Here is a 16,334-nt window from a genome sequence, read left to right on the forward strand (position 1 = left end):
AAATCTTATTTTATGCAGAAGAGTTAATTGCTTTTCATATACTTTCATGTTGGATTAATTTATTCTCATATCTCATACGAAGCTAGGCATGAGTTAGTTGTACGTGCGTGTTCTTATTCAGGCCTTCCTTGTGAAAGTAACATGTTTGTTTGTGCATCCAGAGGGAAAAAAAAAAGCTAGTAGTTCTCAGTCTTGTTTATATTTGTAGCGGTTCATAGCTTTGAGAAATGCCCTATGGCAGTTACTTAGCAAAGAGGATCCAAGCTGAAGGCTTGGCGTTTCTTTTATTTATTTTAATTTGAGATTTGGTTGAGTATCTTTTCCCATCAAATGCTTTCTTTCACACATCTTTTTTCCAATCTTTTTAAAACAAACAATCTTTTTAAAGATTCCATTTGTAAAACGGAAATATTCCACATTTTCAGTGGCCGTATTTTGTTGTTTTTGTCAAAAGCAAACTAAAGAAACCATTTACCTGAAGCATAACCTCTTGCCAAATGGTCTACCTATTTATGAGGTGATTTTATATGATGAATTTCTATGAGAATGCCTGCTTCCTTCCTAAGCTTTATGGAAACACGGTTGTTCCAAAGACGGCAGCTCCCGGCGAGGTTGGGCTGCACTCAACTTTTCCCTGGACTCAACTGTTTGCACTTACAGTAAGTTCAATTGTACTTTACCAGCTTAAAGATTTTGGAAAGAGTGCCCTGGCCCTCGTGATAGGATCCCTTATGTCCCTTGTGAGCAGATTTATGCTCATAGAATTTTCCACTTCCTCCGTATCCTGGCTTGTGTCCTTCGCCACCCTGCAAAGAAAGAGTTTGGTGTACATTGTGAATTAGCGTATTCACATTAGTGTATGTTCACGGGGTTACCTCCCTTTGTCAGTGCTGAAATATAGAGAACCTTCAAGGAGTTGGAATAAATAATCTTTTAAGGATTAAGCCGGGGTGAAGGCAAACGTTAGGAGGTTTTTCTCAGTATGTTGATACCTGAGGGAAACAACCAATCTGTAAAAGAAGAACTAATAATCAGAAGTTGGATGCTCAGAGTGTTAACCTGCATGACAAAACTTAAAAAAAATAAAATTCAATTTATGACTTCTGAGGTGACTATGCATGAAGCAAATTGGTGTTCTGTTGGCAGTGAAAGAAATGTGTGACAGCTTGAAGGCTGTAGTCTTTTTTTTTTTTAGCTTAGAATATATGTGTTCCTCTCATTACAGGACCAAACCTGCAGCAGCAGAGAAATAGGATTTAATTAGCTGTGATAACTAGAGGAAGAACTCGCCTAGTAACTACTTAGGCAGATCTCTTCTCACTGGAGTTGGTGGCAAGGAAAGGTGAGACCAAATATTTGGATCGGTGGTGGAGTTAGTTGTGTAGGGCTTACTGGGGACGGGTCCCCACCTGGACAACCACACACCTTCCCATCCTTGTCCTTCCCACGAGAAGAAAACTGCAGCAGTGAGTGTCCCAAGAGGTTAAAGGAAGAGAGTTTTGTCATGCAGTGGATTTTGTTCCCTTCATGCTGAAGCAAAAGAAACTTTTGTTGCGAAGCTGTCAGTGTGCTGGATAAGAGTGAGTGACTCCATTGCCATCTTTAAGTGCTGTAGGAGGAGGGAGGAAAGGAGAACAGGAAAAGCAAAACAGCAAAACTTGAGACAGAACAAAATTATTGTGTTGCTGCAGCAGCTTGAGGCAGTGGAGCAAGGTATGCTTTGGCCTGGTAAATAAAATGGCTGTTACTGAAAGCATATTCATCACCTACCCAGCTGAATCTGGTGAGGGACAGTCCTCTTCCCTGCACATGGGAGAAACAGAAACAATGACAGAATGGTCACTACAGAACGTTGGGTCAGAAGGTGTTGAAAATGCAGTGAAAAACATTGACAAATTGGCCAGATGATGAAGCGTCAGTTGGAAACAGCAGACTGTGTACAGCCATTCCACAAAATGAAAAAGGCAAAGTTCTCAGTCAGAATCACAAGAGCTTCCATCACTGCCCATAGTTCATTAGTCACAGGCCATGGGAGCTTATCAGTGTGAGAACGGTTCCCAAAGGCAACTCCTGATTTCTATTTAGCACGATGAAAGAAAACAAATAGACTGGTAGTTGGAAGTGCTATGAATGAGCCCCCAAAGAGCCATGGGCACTGCCTAATCCTCAGCCAGCTCTTACCTTCGCTTGCATTGGTGGAGGAGTACGGGGTGAGACCTAAAAACCAACAAAGAAGTTATAAATCCAAAGCAGCAATAAATGGAGATAATCTTCAAACAAGTTCATAGGATCATACAATGGTTTGACTTGGAAGGGTTCCTTAAGGTCACTTAGTGCAGCCCCCTGGCAACGAGCAGGTATGCCTACTGCTCGATCAGCTGCTCAGAGCCCCATCCAGCCTAATCTTGAGTGTCTCTAGGAAACTTCAAGTGTCTCCAGGAGTTATTAGAACATACATGTTAGTTGTTAATTTCATTTTTCTCTTTTTTGCCTCGTGAACATTTTTTAATCTCTTTTTTAAGCAAATACACTGGTTGCCAAAGACAGCAGCACAAACCTTGCAAATGATGAAGCTGCTTAACTACAACTACTCTTGAAATGTGACTGTGCTGACCGAGGGTTCACCCACTTTGGCATAACATTTTGGCATTGTTCTTGTTTCTGGCTAAAATTACACTGAATTGCATGGTTAGCTGAAAGGCACAGAAGAATTCATCAGCGAAGAGTAATGACTGTGGGTTATTTGATTATAGGAAGCTCCAAAGGAAAGCTGTGGTAGTGCATAACAAGAAGAGATGGAACTTACAATATTCTTGAAGAAGTGCACTACAGGGTTGTCGTCACCAGGTCGGCCGTGCTGAGACCTCTGGGGGATGGAGCCTACGTGGCTGACCCTGGCTGCATGTATATCCTGCAACAACAGCAGAGTCCAGTCATCAGGGAGGAAGGAGACCGGCGGCTGTTGGGAAGAGCTCACTTCGTTGGAGGGAAGGGAGAAGGGAGCACCTCAGAAATCTGCAGTGCTTGAGGCTGAAAGTTATCAGTGCTGCAAAGGAACCATTTTTTGACACAATGGGCAATACGCCATTGCATCAAATGTATACATATGTTGTGCATATGATGGTGTGCTTGTTTTTTTTAACAACATTACAGCCCAGCGTGGAACTAAATCTGGGACAATTCTGATAGCAGAAACATTACAATTTTCGCGTCCCTTGAGGTTGCATCACAGGACACAATTTTAGAGATAAAACCTGAGAAAAGCTTCATCATCCTCCATAGGAGAGGAGGAATGGATTGTATCTGATTTTCTTCACTGTGAGAGACTGCGTAGCACCAATGAGCTGCAAGAGCAACTGTTTTAGAGTGAAGGAATCAAATGAGACTGACGATATTTCTATTTTCAGTGGTGTTCCTGTAGCAAAGCAGAAAAGTCTACCCACTGAGGACAAAAGGACACAAATAATGACATTGTGTCAAGAACTTCTGAGATGCAGCTGCAGCAGTGAAAATGATGTCAAAAAAAAATTGTCTAACTATTTCTCCGTGGAGCAGCAGGGCTAAGTTTAAAAGAAGAACCGGCACTTATAACTGACCCAAATGATGAATGTCTGTCTGTCCTTGCCAATGTTGAGGTACAGTGCTGCTCTCCCAGCACATCAGGTCCCAGCTGTGTGGAATGAAAATAAGAGTGGCAAATCTTACAAGATTTCATTGGCTTCTAAACAGAAATAGAAATCTGTGGTGAGAGAACATAAGCGCTTCCAGACAGAATGAACATTTGACTAAGGAACAGTACGAGCAATTACTTAGAATACACTTTGCTTTTGTCACACACACAAGAACATGGTTCAGCTTTCTAGGGTAAGGACTCATTCTTGTTGCTTGGGTGGGACTCCTGGCTCATGAGTAGTGTTGCAATGAGGAAGAGAGAGGCAGTGAGGCACCAAGACGTGCTCAGAATAAGTTACCTCTGCTATGTTGCCTTTTAAGTCTATATTTAAAGAAAACTTTGAAATGTATTTATGATAAGCACCCTATTCTGTGTTTTGTTACTTCAGCAGTGTTGCAGATCACAGTGTCTTAGCAGGAGGTTGCTGCCTATATCTACATGAAGCCTGACAGAATGTGTAGTGAGTGGATGTAACCTGCAGTTCTTTAACAGGCCACAGATTGCCACCAGGCACAAAAAGGTGGGAATAATTCTGTTCTATGATGTAGTAGAGCCTGAGTTAATAATTCAGCTCCTTGAAAAGTGTTGCCATACAGTGAATACAAACTTTCTTGGATCTGCGGTGCCAAGATTTGGAATAATCTTTTTATGGATCCCTTTCATAGAGCATCAGCAGTAGCAAATCTGAACCCATTTTTAAGGATAAGGATGGTTCTGTATGATTTTAAGACAGTGTTCCCCAGTGTTATAACTCATAGGCTTTTCTTTCATGTGATCAGAAGTTTTATCTGTGGGCAGAATATTCCAGTATTCTGAATCTAAATTACATGTTTCCCTGTCATGTATAAGGTGTTGGACTCTCTCTTCCATCTGTAGTGTGTTCTTCCCATTTTTGGAGTCCTAAAGGGGAGAAGGAAAAGCTCCATTATTTTTTTTTCCTGTGATTGCATACATTCACGATCTACAGAACTCACTTCCCTCAGAAGAGCAATAATCGATACCTGTAGGTGTTAAAAATTAGTGTGTGTTCAGGCAATTGAAGCACATTCCTGACTTTCAGCCCTTAGAGTGTTGCCAATAGAAAGCAATCTTCACTGTAGATTATGAAACATACTTGCAAAGAGTAGTCCTGAGTTTAGTATCATAGAATCCTTGGAGTTGGAAGGGACCTCTGAGGGCCATCTAGTCCAACTCGCCTGCAGTGAGCAGGCACACCACAGCTAGATCAGTTTGCCCAGGGCCTTATCCAGTCTCGCCTTGAAAGACTCCAGGGTTGGATTATAAACTGCACCACTGGGCAACCTGTTTCAGTGCCTAACTACCCTCAATGTAAAATACTTTTTCCTTATATCCAACCTAAATTGTTGCTCCCTGAGCTTGAAACCATTTCCCTTTTGTTCTATTGCCACAGACCTTGGTAAGGAGTCTGTCCCCTTCTTTCCTGTAGAAAGAGATTTAGGCCTCTTGGGCAGTGTTTACAAACACTGAAACTGTAGTAACTCTGCGCCAGTGCAACTTCTGGGGCAGTGGAATGGTTTGTACTGTACAGCAGTCACTCATGGCAGAAACCAGACAGGACAGAGAGGAACGCTCATCTTTCCACCACTCTCTGTTAACTTTGTGCTTGACAGCTAAACCAGCTTGGCAATACACATGCCAAAAAACAAGCAAACAAACAAACAAACAAAAAACAACACAAAAACATGGGGGAAAGATCTTTCAATCTAAATAATCTTAATGGGCAATATTGGCTGGTGCTGGGTGTCTGCTTAGAGTGTCTGTGGGAGATGTGATGACAAAGACAGTTTGCAACTTCACTGTGAAATTAAGTTTAAAGGTTATTAATGTAAATACAAACATGTATGTCTGTCAAATACCCCTGGTTACTCTGGATTTGGGGCTGATTCAATATAGGAGCACTTTGCAGCTCTCCCTTGTAGTATACTGTGAAGCTGTGTTATTTCCCTGTGCCAGTGTATCATGTGAGTTTGCCACTAAGGCACAACAGAAGCTCTCAATACAGTGCAAAGAAAAGCAGCAGGTATTTTAACAGTAGCTGTATGCAGGCATTCCATTCCCTGTGTCACCCTGGGCGTTTTCACATCAAGTTATTCAAATTTATTGGCATGGTCTGTATTGAAAACCTTGACAGAGCTGTCAGAGTGTGTGTGCCAATTGCCATCTCACTCACACAGTTAACAAGAATCTACGTGCAGTTCAGCACACGTTCCGCTTTGGCTTTTTCTGCGAGAGTATCCCTTCTCTGATTGTGGTGAAGAGCCCCAAAGTAAATGCTCTTCATTGTTCTCACACAGTAAATCTGACCAGTTCTCCTGGTGTTCTCTGTGGCACTTAGTGTTTGATGAGGGGTGTTTCTGCCTGCAGTCTGACTGTGCAGGAGGTCTTGGGATTTTTTGGTAAATGGAGTAGGAGCCCTTTGCTTCGAACATTTGGATGCTGGGTTTGATAATCGTGTTTTGTGATGCGTTTGTCTAACTTGAGAGCAGTTGGATCTGGAAGATTAGATTCAGTTTGCTTTAAAGCAATCACAGTTAAGTACTCTGTGTCCCACTTGATTTTGCCTTCAGATACAATGATGAGCATGAAAATGTGGCTGAGCAATAGCTGCATTTAGTGACATCGAGATCCCATGAAGTGCATCTATGCTGTTGCTTGGTGTAAGCATGGTATATTTGATCTTGCAACTCTTATTCATTAAGGGAGAGTTTACAGTGTGTATTATAAGCTCTAAAGGCTCTTGGTGATTAATATGTAACTTTGTTGCCTGGCAAAATCAAGATGCATATGAAACTGGAAAACAGCTGATTTAAAATAAAACCTCATATGCATTTTTAATGTGAGTAACAATGAAAAGTAGTGGACACTCCTCATGGATTCGGTGGGTTTCATGGTCTTCTATGGGTTATCTTCACAGAAGTCACTGTGCATGGATTGTAAAAATCTGCACATTTCAAATGACAGATATAACAAGTACATTAAATTGCCATATAAACCAAACTGTTCCTCTGCAGGAAGTGATGCTTAACCCTATTAAGAAATTTGCAGCAGAGCTGGCATAATAAAATTGGCCTTTAAACACTGTGCTTCAAAACAGACTTCCAAGTGGGAATGGAGAGATGTGTCCTTTCAATGGTTATATACACTTTTTTTCTTTTGCGCAAGAGGAAATTTATAGTTTGAGTAGAGCAGTCATGGGAAGATGGACAAATGTTTTCATATGGAATTTGTTTCATTTCAGAATTCAGAGGTGTTTTGTATGTAGTGTTTCCTCGCCAGGGCTGACGATGTTTCTTCCAGGCTGTCCACAACTTACTGACCTGTTGAGATAAATGAAGGAAAAGCAGACCTGTTCCCCTCATGCTGGTCCAAAGGTGTCATTATAAACGTTTTATAAATGTTAGGCTAACTTAGAGAACCTTTCTAATCACTTCAGAAAGGATGAGCCACATATCTTTTTAATGGTACCGTAAACCTCTCGCAGAAATTTAAGACAGAACCAAAATGAGTTGCTCAAAGAAACGGAGCAAACTGGTAGGAAGAAAGATTGAGAGTCTTGGAGATTGTGGGTTCCAGTCCTGTGTGGAATTATAGGATCATTAAGGTTGGAAAAGACCTCAAAGATCATCTAGTCCAACTTTTTACCTACCACCAATATTGCCCACTGACCACATCCGTCAGTGCCACATCTGCATGGTTCCTGAACACCTCCAGGGATAGTGACCCCACCATTCCCTGTGCAGCCTGTGCCACTGCCCCACAGCTCTTTCTGAGAAGATTTTCCTAATACCCAACCTGAACCTCTCATGGTGTTACTTGAGCTCCGGAATGCGCTCTTTTGCCTTGAAACAGGTAGTGAACAGAAAGAGGAGGAATCACAGCCAAGATGAGAACAAAACACGCTGGGGGAAAGAAGGAAGGAATGGAGAACACTCCATCAGGAGAGGTAAGTGAGTACTGATAATCCAGAACCATGCCTCTTCAAAACCCTCTTTTTACTCCTTAATGCCTTGATCGTGGTTCACAAATTAGTAGGTGACAGTAAAGAATTACTGGGGAAAAATGAAGAATCTTGACAGTGCTTTGACCTGTTTTATTGCAGCTTTGAGTGAGATTGGTGCTGTCATACCCTCTGGGCTTTTCCTCACGTTAACTTCTTTCCACTTCACTTTTCTGTGGCATTTTTCTGCTTAGCATTAGTCATTTTATTCCAATGCTTTACATTATGGGGAGGGTCTTCATCTGCTCGGGTATAGTATCTGCTGCTTTTATCAGGGTGGTATCATTCAGGCATTGTGAGTGGAACCTTATGGAAACTAACCCCATAGAAACCCAGCGTCAGGTCTTCTTTGAGAAGGGTCACTCCAACAGAAGAGGTTGTGGATAGGGATTCTCAGGGAAGGTTCCAAGTTGCTTCTGCCACCAACAAACCTCTTAGCCACAAGGACTTACATGCGCATGGCCACAACATGGCTGGCATCACAGATAAGATGTTTATCACTGAGTATTGCTGACAGCCTACGTGTTCAGGCAAGGTGTGGAAGAGCTGCTACATCAAAAGAATGTAACATTGTGGTCATGGATATTAGCAAGAAAGTAGAAAAACATGAAAAGATTGAAGAGGCCCAACGCCTAGTATTTGCATATAGTCAAGAAGCAAAGGCAATAAAAGATGGTAATTATTTGGAAAACTGAACTACATAAATACTAAGTGTATTCTATCACCATACGGCTGCTGATCAGAAAAAATAAAGGGTTACAGCCCTGAGCAGAGGTGAAAGTGATGCTGGTTTCATTTCATGAAACGTTTCCTCTCTCAGGTTGCAAACACCAGCGCAGCACCCACCCCTCAAACCTCATGCTGCTTTATCAGTGCTCTTATTTGAAGGCATTGGCCACTTGCTGATTCTTTTCTGCCTATAATAGGTTAAAAAACAACAACAACAAAAGACATGCCTAACTCTCATACAGGTTGTTTATATGTATTATTGCTGATAGTCAACTATTACAAAATTAATTACACATTAATTACAATAAGGTCTAATAAGAGCATCTTAAAGCAGTTGGTGAAGGATTCTGTGTAGCTTGAAAGAAACCTTTATTGTGCAGTGGGTAACTGCACACATCTAACTTGACAGCATCTTAAGCTCCATTAGGTATTTTACATCAGTACATGAAATGAAAGCTACCAATTGTTGCTAATAACATGTGATGATTGTGATACAAAGTAAGGTCAGCAAAATGGACTATCAATTTTTTTGATATCTCAAAGTAACTCAAAGTAGCAATAAAGTTCAAAACATCACTGATTTGTGCACCCCAGGATGGCAAGTGCTAAGGACAATGGCTCATTTTTTGTGAGGAATTAAGCTTATCTGATTGACAGAAAAAAAACAATGTAGTGGATTTAAATATAAAGCTATTTATTTACAAATAATTTGGCTCGCAGCAAGGAAAGTAGACATAGTGAGAAACACGTAACACTGGGTAGAGCAAAGCCTCATGCTAAACTTTGAATGTGTTCATTGGATCTGTGTGTGAGCTCTGGGTTCCCTCCCCACCCTTTCCACTTGCTTAAGCCCAAATAAGGCATTGGTGGGCTTCTGGGGAGCACCACTATCTCTCTTTTAAACAGAGTATTACATGAGCTCATAGGTAGAAGTCTGCAGAAACAAGCCATCAGAAACCGAGGCAGGATGTACTGTTAGATATGTAATAAAAAGGGGAAGTCTCTTGCTGTAGAATGACCAGAAGCAATGATTATTAAAATGATTTGGTTGATTTCCTGGTATTTTAGCCTGAACAAGGTATTTATGCATGTCTGAATTTGACTGGATAAAATATTCTAAAAGCAGTTAAATGCATAAGCTTTGCGTGCCCATCCAGTGGTGATTTCCCCTTTGAATTCTCACTGAAATCTGTAACTCTGATGCTTTGTCCCATTTCCGACTGTGCTTTGCAGTATCCTGCAGTCAGGGTACAGAACCAATACTACGCCAAGAATTCATACTCGCTCTTCTATTTCCCCTAACAATTTGATTTCCAAACTCATAGGAATGATGGTTTCAAGCAGTAATTTCCTTAAAATGCAATAGGTAATTGGCTCCAGTGTGTTAAATCATGTGTTAAATGTTAAGCATGTGTAACAAATATGGGTTATGTGTGTTAAATGAAGATGTTAAAACACATCAGGTGGAATGCAGTACTTACCTGTTGTTATTCGCTTCTGTTGTGCAGGTTATTTGGTTTTTCTTTAAGCAGACAAATCTAAAGTGCTCAGAAGCCCTACAGACTGAACGAACTTCAGTGAAACTGAAAATTCTGATGCTAATTCACTGTTAGGTTCTGCATCATCCCTCACTACGTGTTGGGACAGCAGGAAGCCAGATTCGGTTCACCCCATACCGATAGGCCAACACTGGAGGGCGTAGCCTTGGCTATTGAAAACCTCCATCTAAAAGGTAAGTTTTATTCCTTTGTCAAATGCACTTAACACGAATTTAGTTACTTTTAATCACATTGCCTCCCCTCCCACACTATGAAGTGCTTTGCCGTGATTTCTGTTAATATATTAAACGTATTTAAAAGAAATTAAATCATTAGTACGCCAGTTTTGTCATGTAAACAGTTTAATGAGTACATAAACAAAGCACATATAAAGCAAAAGATTAAAACCAAATTGTTACAATCAATCAATCACCACAAGCTATATCCAAAATATTTACACGCACGTTGCTTGTGCGGCGCGGCGGGTTTACAAAGCCAGAGTCCGGTGAGCAATGCCACTCCCTGAAAACCAAGACTTGGAAGTAAAGGATCACAGTATTGACTGACAGCACAACATGTAGGGGGCAAACTAGCATTGCTGTAGCTAACTTTTCAACATTTTCACAGTGCTGTAGGATACATCAAAGCTTGCGCAAAAAATTAGCTTGAGTTCACGTGCTAAGAGAAAAAAGGTAAGAGGGTGCTCCAACAATCACGTAGGTCCATGTCATTCTTTGAAATCTAATACATTTGAATCATTATCTGCAGCCTTTTCTTCAGATCCCCATTACAGCCATCCCTGCTTCTGCTACCTCCTAGCTCTAGGGCAGGAAATCCCGTGCTCACCTTCCACACCCCTTGCACTCAAACACATAGAGTGTGAAGGAAATGCAGGCACAAGGCTTCATACAGGCAACAGGAGAACTTCACAAGATTACAAAGGAAACTGAAGCAATATACAGAAGGTGAGGGAATCCATGTTTCCCTCACCAAGCCTCTCTCATTCACTGCCATTGGCCATGTTTTGCTCTGCTGCATTTGACACAAACGTAGTTTAAAGTTTAGGATGTTAATACATAACGTTAAATTGGGACCAAAGTTTTTGTTTTAGAATCCAAACCCTAGCAGAACAACAACAAAAAAAAAATCATAAAGAATTACAAAAGGATAACCAACTGGTTCAGTCAAAGGTGTTCCCATAAAGAAACAAAACAGCACTCGGCACATACTGAAGCTGACTACAGGCTAAGAGGCAGAGAGAGGTTTGATCACTGCAACATAAACCTGCCCACACACTTTACAGATGTTTAGATAAATATCCCATGAAGATTAAAAAGAACGTAATTCATAGTTACGCTGCTGTGTTGCGTGCTTCTGAAAGTGTCTGCACTGCAGGTTCTTTCTGTCACTCTTTTAACATCTTCCATTATACGACTAAAATTAGGCTGTGGGTAACAGTAGCTGAGCTTTTGTTTGAAGTTTCTTATCAAAATCTCCATGGGGCAGGGGTGGAGAAAACAATAGCAAATACACTGCTGCCCCATAGAGGATTAAGTATTTCTGTACATTCCAGTACTTCTGTTTTTATTTACTCCCAAGGGACACCCACAGATTCTTAATTTAACTTCAGAATTCCATTATATGGGAGAATCCTGCTCCAAGGGAGAAAAGGCAGCCACACAACAGTTGCTTCTTTGTTCCTACCCCACCTTCGCTTACACAATAGTGAATATTACTCATTTATGTGCTTTTGAGCTACGGCTAGAAGATAAAAATGCCTCCATCTAACAAGAATTTATACTGTGTTTTCCTTGAATGTCAGCTCTAAAATTGTACAAAGAGTGAGTGTTGTCCTTGCATTCCAGTGCTTGCTGGTGTGGGCAGTTCAGATGCACGCTCCCACTGGGGCACAGCTCGCTTGAAGGATGGGCACAAGGAAGGTGACTGCAGAAATGCTTTTAAAAAGCTTCAGAACTTGACCAGGAATGACTGCAAGCATATAAACAGTACAGCCCCAGCAACTTCTCTATTTTAAGGTGCTTTCTGTGGTAGTATCGTATTCAGCAAAGCCCTGTTTACTTAGCAAAGTTTGGAAAACTGCCAGAAGACATCGTTCCAGTTCAGCTCTTCCATGAACACCTCGGGTGTGTATCACTACTACTCTGCCACTCTACAAGATTCAGCAAGTTGTCTGTACTCAAAACCTAAATAGTTACATGATTATTTAGCCATCTCGATGTCCTTTGTATACACACGTATAAATAAATGACACCACAAGCCTTCCTTGATACAAGAAACCAAAAGGCATTGATTCAAAGCCTAAATAAATAATATTTGAAAAAAACTGTGGCACTGAAACTCTCCTACAGAATAGATTCCCAAGATATGTTTTAATGCATCAATATTATCATTGTGACAAATGGGGATGGAGATGCTTTGGCACTGAAGTCAGTGCTGATGTGAGTGGCTTTCGCCAAGATGACAAAGCCTCTCTGTTCTTCCAGCTGAACTGTGTGAAGCCAGGACTCCAACATTAAATGCAGTCATTTTTTAAAGAAATTCCTTCTACCAAGTAACAAAAAGCGTTAACCATCCATAATTCTGTACTGGTCGCGCAGACATCAAGTGCCTCAAATTAAATTCACTGAACAACAACAGAGTTAAGACAGATGGTACTCCATCCTCTCACATGATGGGTTATGCAGAGATCTGCACAGAACCATAGCGATCATGTTCACCTGACAGCATACGATACAGAAATGTGTACAACCTGCAGCCATGGTTTGCTACTAAAAAGTGGGTTGGTTGGTGTGTCTTATTGCTAAGCCAGGGCGTACACACTTCTGTATAGCCAAAGTTTTTGGTAATGTTTTCTTGGCATTAAAAGCATTTCATGTACGACTGGTCATAGATAATGCAGTATACGGATAAAACAGCAAGAGTTGAGCTAGCCAACGAGGCTGCAGAACATAGCAGTACTGGGAATAATTTGTGATGGTTGCAGTTCAGAAAAGTGAGAATTAATCACAGCAACTGCTTGCTGCACGCTCTAGTGACTGCATGAACATCTCAATCTCCAGTAGATGAATCTTACATTATTGTCATAAGCATGATTGGCCCCAGATTATAAATATGAGAAACAAGAAGACCGAAACACCTGGCTTGCTTAGTCCTAGTGACAAAGTGCAAGAAGCTGCTATATCTCTGATCTTGAGGTTCTAGAGCATTTTTCATCCAGTGAACTTCACAGTGCAACAGCTCTTTAGGGGAGCACAAGTACAAGCTGTGCTTCCAAGCGCAGAGCTCAGCAGTGCACTGACAGCCTGCAGGTGTCACACGATCACAAATCCCCATTAAAGCACTGTGCCCTAATGCAACAACATCATGATACAACTGGTCTGGGAAAGCTGCATGTACTGACTCATCCCAGCAAGCATCATGGTGGAGCAAACAGCACAGGTTGTCAAAGGTTACTGACCCATTTGTGGCCAGTCAGCGAGTAGGAGCACTGCTTTTTGCAACATATACAGTGTGAGCAACTGCATCAAACAATCCATTCAGCTAAAATGAAGGTTTTAGGAGCAGTTCGAACACTTATGTAGTGTGTAAACACAAACACAAGACTGCTCATTTTCATTGTACCCTTCACCATGTAAAAGATATCGTGAGTTTTGGCACTCCAACAGTGAACAACATAAAGTACCTGCATACTTATCAAGGAACACTCATGAATCCTAGGAGAGGAAGAAATTCAGCATCCTTTCATCTCTACCTTCATTTTCAACTCGGAATGAATAAATGATTTTGTTACACAATTTCTAATGTTAAGTGCTTAGAATACAAGTCATTGCTTCTCATCAGAATAAAGCAGCTCAACTTTTTTGTACACCTGTCAGCCTGTCTCCTCAGCAGCGCGGAGTACACCCTTGTGCAAGCAGGCTGAGAATATGGCCACCATTCTTTTTCCATCATCTATTTCCAATTCTGTCCCACAGTTACTGCCTAACTGTCTAGCCATCATCTTGGATTTAGTGCTTTCCAGTTCAGTTTTGCAAATACTTAGAAACAACACAAAAGCAGGCTCATGTCTCTCTCTAAACAGCACAGCATACAAAGGCACATAACGCACTGTATAAAATACTCATACAAATTCCAATAGATAATGTTTCTAGAGCCACCTGGATTTCTAATACTCCTTGCTACAACCCAGAAATAGCTTCTCATGTTTCTCAGACCTATGTATTTTTTTTTTTATATTTTTCAGATCAAAGCCAAGTTACATAACTGCAAGTACTGTCTTGCTGGCTAAGTCAACTCTTGCATTATAGCAGTTACACCTTCTTTTCAGTCCCACCCTTCCTCTTATTTGTATATATATATATATATTTTTTTTTTCTGTAGCTGTGCAGTTCTCTATTCCTCAGAGCTCACCTTGCCCGAGCCCCGCCGGGGAACGTGTCTGTCACCTCCAAAGAATCTGCCCAGCGAGTCAAGTAGACCCGAGTCTCTGTGCCTTGGAGATCCATGTCGAGCATGGTCTATAGTGCTCGCCGATGCCATTTTTGATCCGTGCCGGAAAGAGGAGCGTTTTTGTGAAGCCATCAAATCCGAATTCTCTGAAGCTGCTGCACTGTCCTCTTGGATGGTCTGTAGCTCGTCTGACTCTGAGGGCCGATCTTTGAAGGTGTTGTCTTCCCTCCCTGGGGCATCTCGGGAAAAGAGGCGGATCAAGTGGGGGCGACCGGCCGTGTCAGCTGGGTGGGCCTGGGGCCAGGCATTCTTCGGGTCCGCTGTGCCTTTGGAGTCTGTCACCGCTGGGCTCTTCGTGGAGGTCCCATTGTTCTGGTTCACATCTGCCTCTCCTGCAAACAACAAGGATGAGATATGAATACAGGCCTGTGAAAAACAGCCCGGGAACAATGCTGCTTTCTTTCTGCTGCCTTGAGACGACCATTTCATACAAAACCCGTAATATGTGCAGTTGCAATGCAACGATGTTCTCTAGCAGCCTGCAAGAACATTAAGCTATCTTGGAACTGAAACTGTGGTGATGTTCTCACACAAAATCTGCAGTGGTTCTAGGTGATTTTTTTTTTGTTGTTTTTTTTTCTGGTTGGTTGTTTTTTAGTTAGAAGTATCTGTAAATAAATTAATATTTTTTTAGAAGCATAACTGATATAAATTAATTTTGTTAATGTGGGAGGCTTACTGTCCCCGAGGCTTTTAGTTACATCATCTGGGCAGTCACATTTCCAGTATTTTCCATTGAGGACTGGAACTCTAAAGCATGCTTTCTGTCTCTTAAACAGGGGAAAGTAGTTCAAGCAATGTAGTAGCAGGACTGAGCACTTCCCAGCGCATACTCCCCCTCTGTGTTGTCAGAGCTTCTCCACCTGAAATTTCTGTCCCCATTTTGAATTTCTCACTTGGACTTCTTCATCAATGAAGCAATTCCATGAACTTCATGAACAAAAGCAAAATGAAGTGCGAGAGATTTCTTTACTACTTAAATTATCATCTCAACAGACAAGCAAAGAATACTCAGCTGTAGCCTTTGTTTTGCCTCCCAGGACAGTCTTTCTCCATATGATGCCCTAGCTATCTGATACTGAATTGCCTGGAGCAAAGCTGTCCCGTTTCCATTTTCTATTTATGAGAAGTGATAAAAAGGATAATCAGAACCCAGTAAGCACTAGCCCAGGAAAGGCTCCAGGAAAGTCCTCCCTGATGTGTGTCAAATGTGTGCTGCCTTCTGTACAGTTGGGTTGCAATGCATGTAATGAATTATCTGAAAAAAAAAAAAAATCTATTATAACAAACATGCTCTATGTTGACAGAAAACTGAGCTTTTTGGTTTTTTAGTCTATAACAGAAGCAAAAAAAAAAAAAAAAAACCCACAAAAAAAAGAACCAAGAACGTGGATGCATACTGCATCAAATATATCTTCTTAGGACGAAATGAAACCAAAACCTGTTGGTAGATTACTGCTTGAGAAGCAGCCTCAGAGTGAACACCTCTCACACACCCCATTTCACAAAGACCAAGTTTTTGGGACTTAATGAAGTGTGACATTTCAGAGAGAAGTTCTAGTTAGTTGTGTTACATTTAGGGTCTTCTCGTCACCTCATTAAATTTCCCTTTGCTCTGGGCTTCTCTGCCATGAGAGGGACATAGTCTGGCAAATAATGGTATGTTTCCTAAGCAGCCAGGTCTCCAGTTCTTCAGAGCAATTTTGGACTTGACTTAGTCACTTCATATCAGTTTTCCCACCCACAGGGCACTGAAGAAACCTCTTCTCAGGCTGAGAACAATTCTGAAATAAATTTAAGGGTAACAGCACAAGACGGAAATTCTGATTTCTACAAATATATACCT

The 16,334-nt window shown here is 41.3% G+C and overlaps 1 protein-coding gene across 1 annotated transcript in view; it reads right to left on the reverse strand.

Annotated features, from left to right (window-relative positions):
• MBP (myelin basic protein) overlaps positions 1–16,334 on the reverse strand; it is an 81,146-nt gene that overhangs the window by 1,896 nt on the left and 62,916 nt on the right. Inside the window, exons 3-7 of the mRNA XM_065753110.1 lie at positions 14,390–14,820; positions 2,807–2,911; positions 2,182–2,217; positions 1,771–1,803; positions 681–806 (exon numbers count right to left, since the gene is read on the reverse strand). Of these exons, the coding sequence (XP_065609182.1) occupies positions 681–806; positions 1,771–1,803; positions 2,182–2,217; positions 2,807–2,911; positions 14,390–14,820 (731 nt within the window). The remainder of the gene's footprint in view (positions 1–680; positions 807–1,770; positions 1,804–2,181; positions 2,218–2,806; positions 2,912–14,389; positions 14,821–16,334) is intronic.

This window comes from Cyrtonyx montezumae, unplaced genomic scaffold, assembly GCF_038088225.1.
Source record: "Cyrtonyx montezumae isolate F1298 unplaced genomic scaffold, pur_monq_1.0 scaffold_8, whole genome shotgun sequence".
In the NCBI taxonomy this organism is placed as follows: Eukaryota; Metazoa; Chordata; class Aves; order Galliformes; family Odontophoridae; genus Cyrtonyx; species Cyrtonyx montezumae.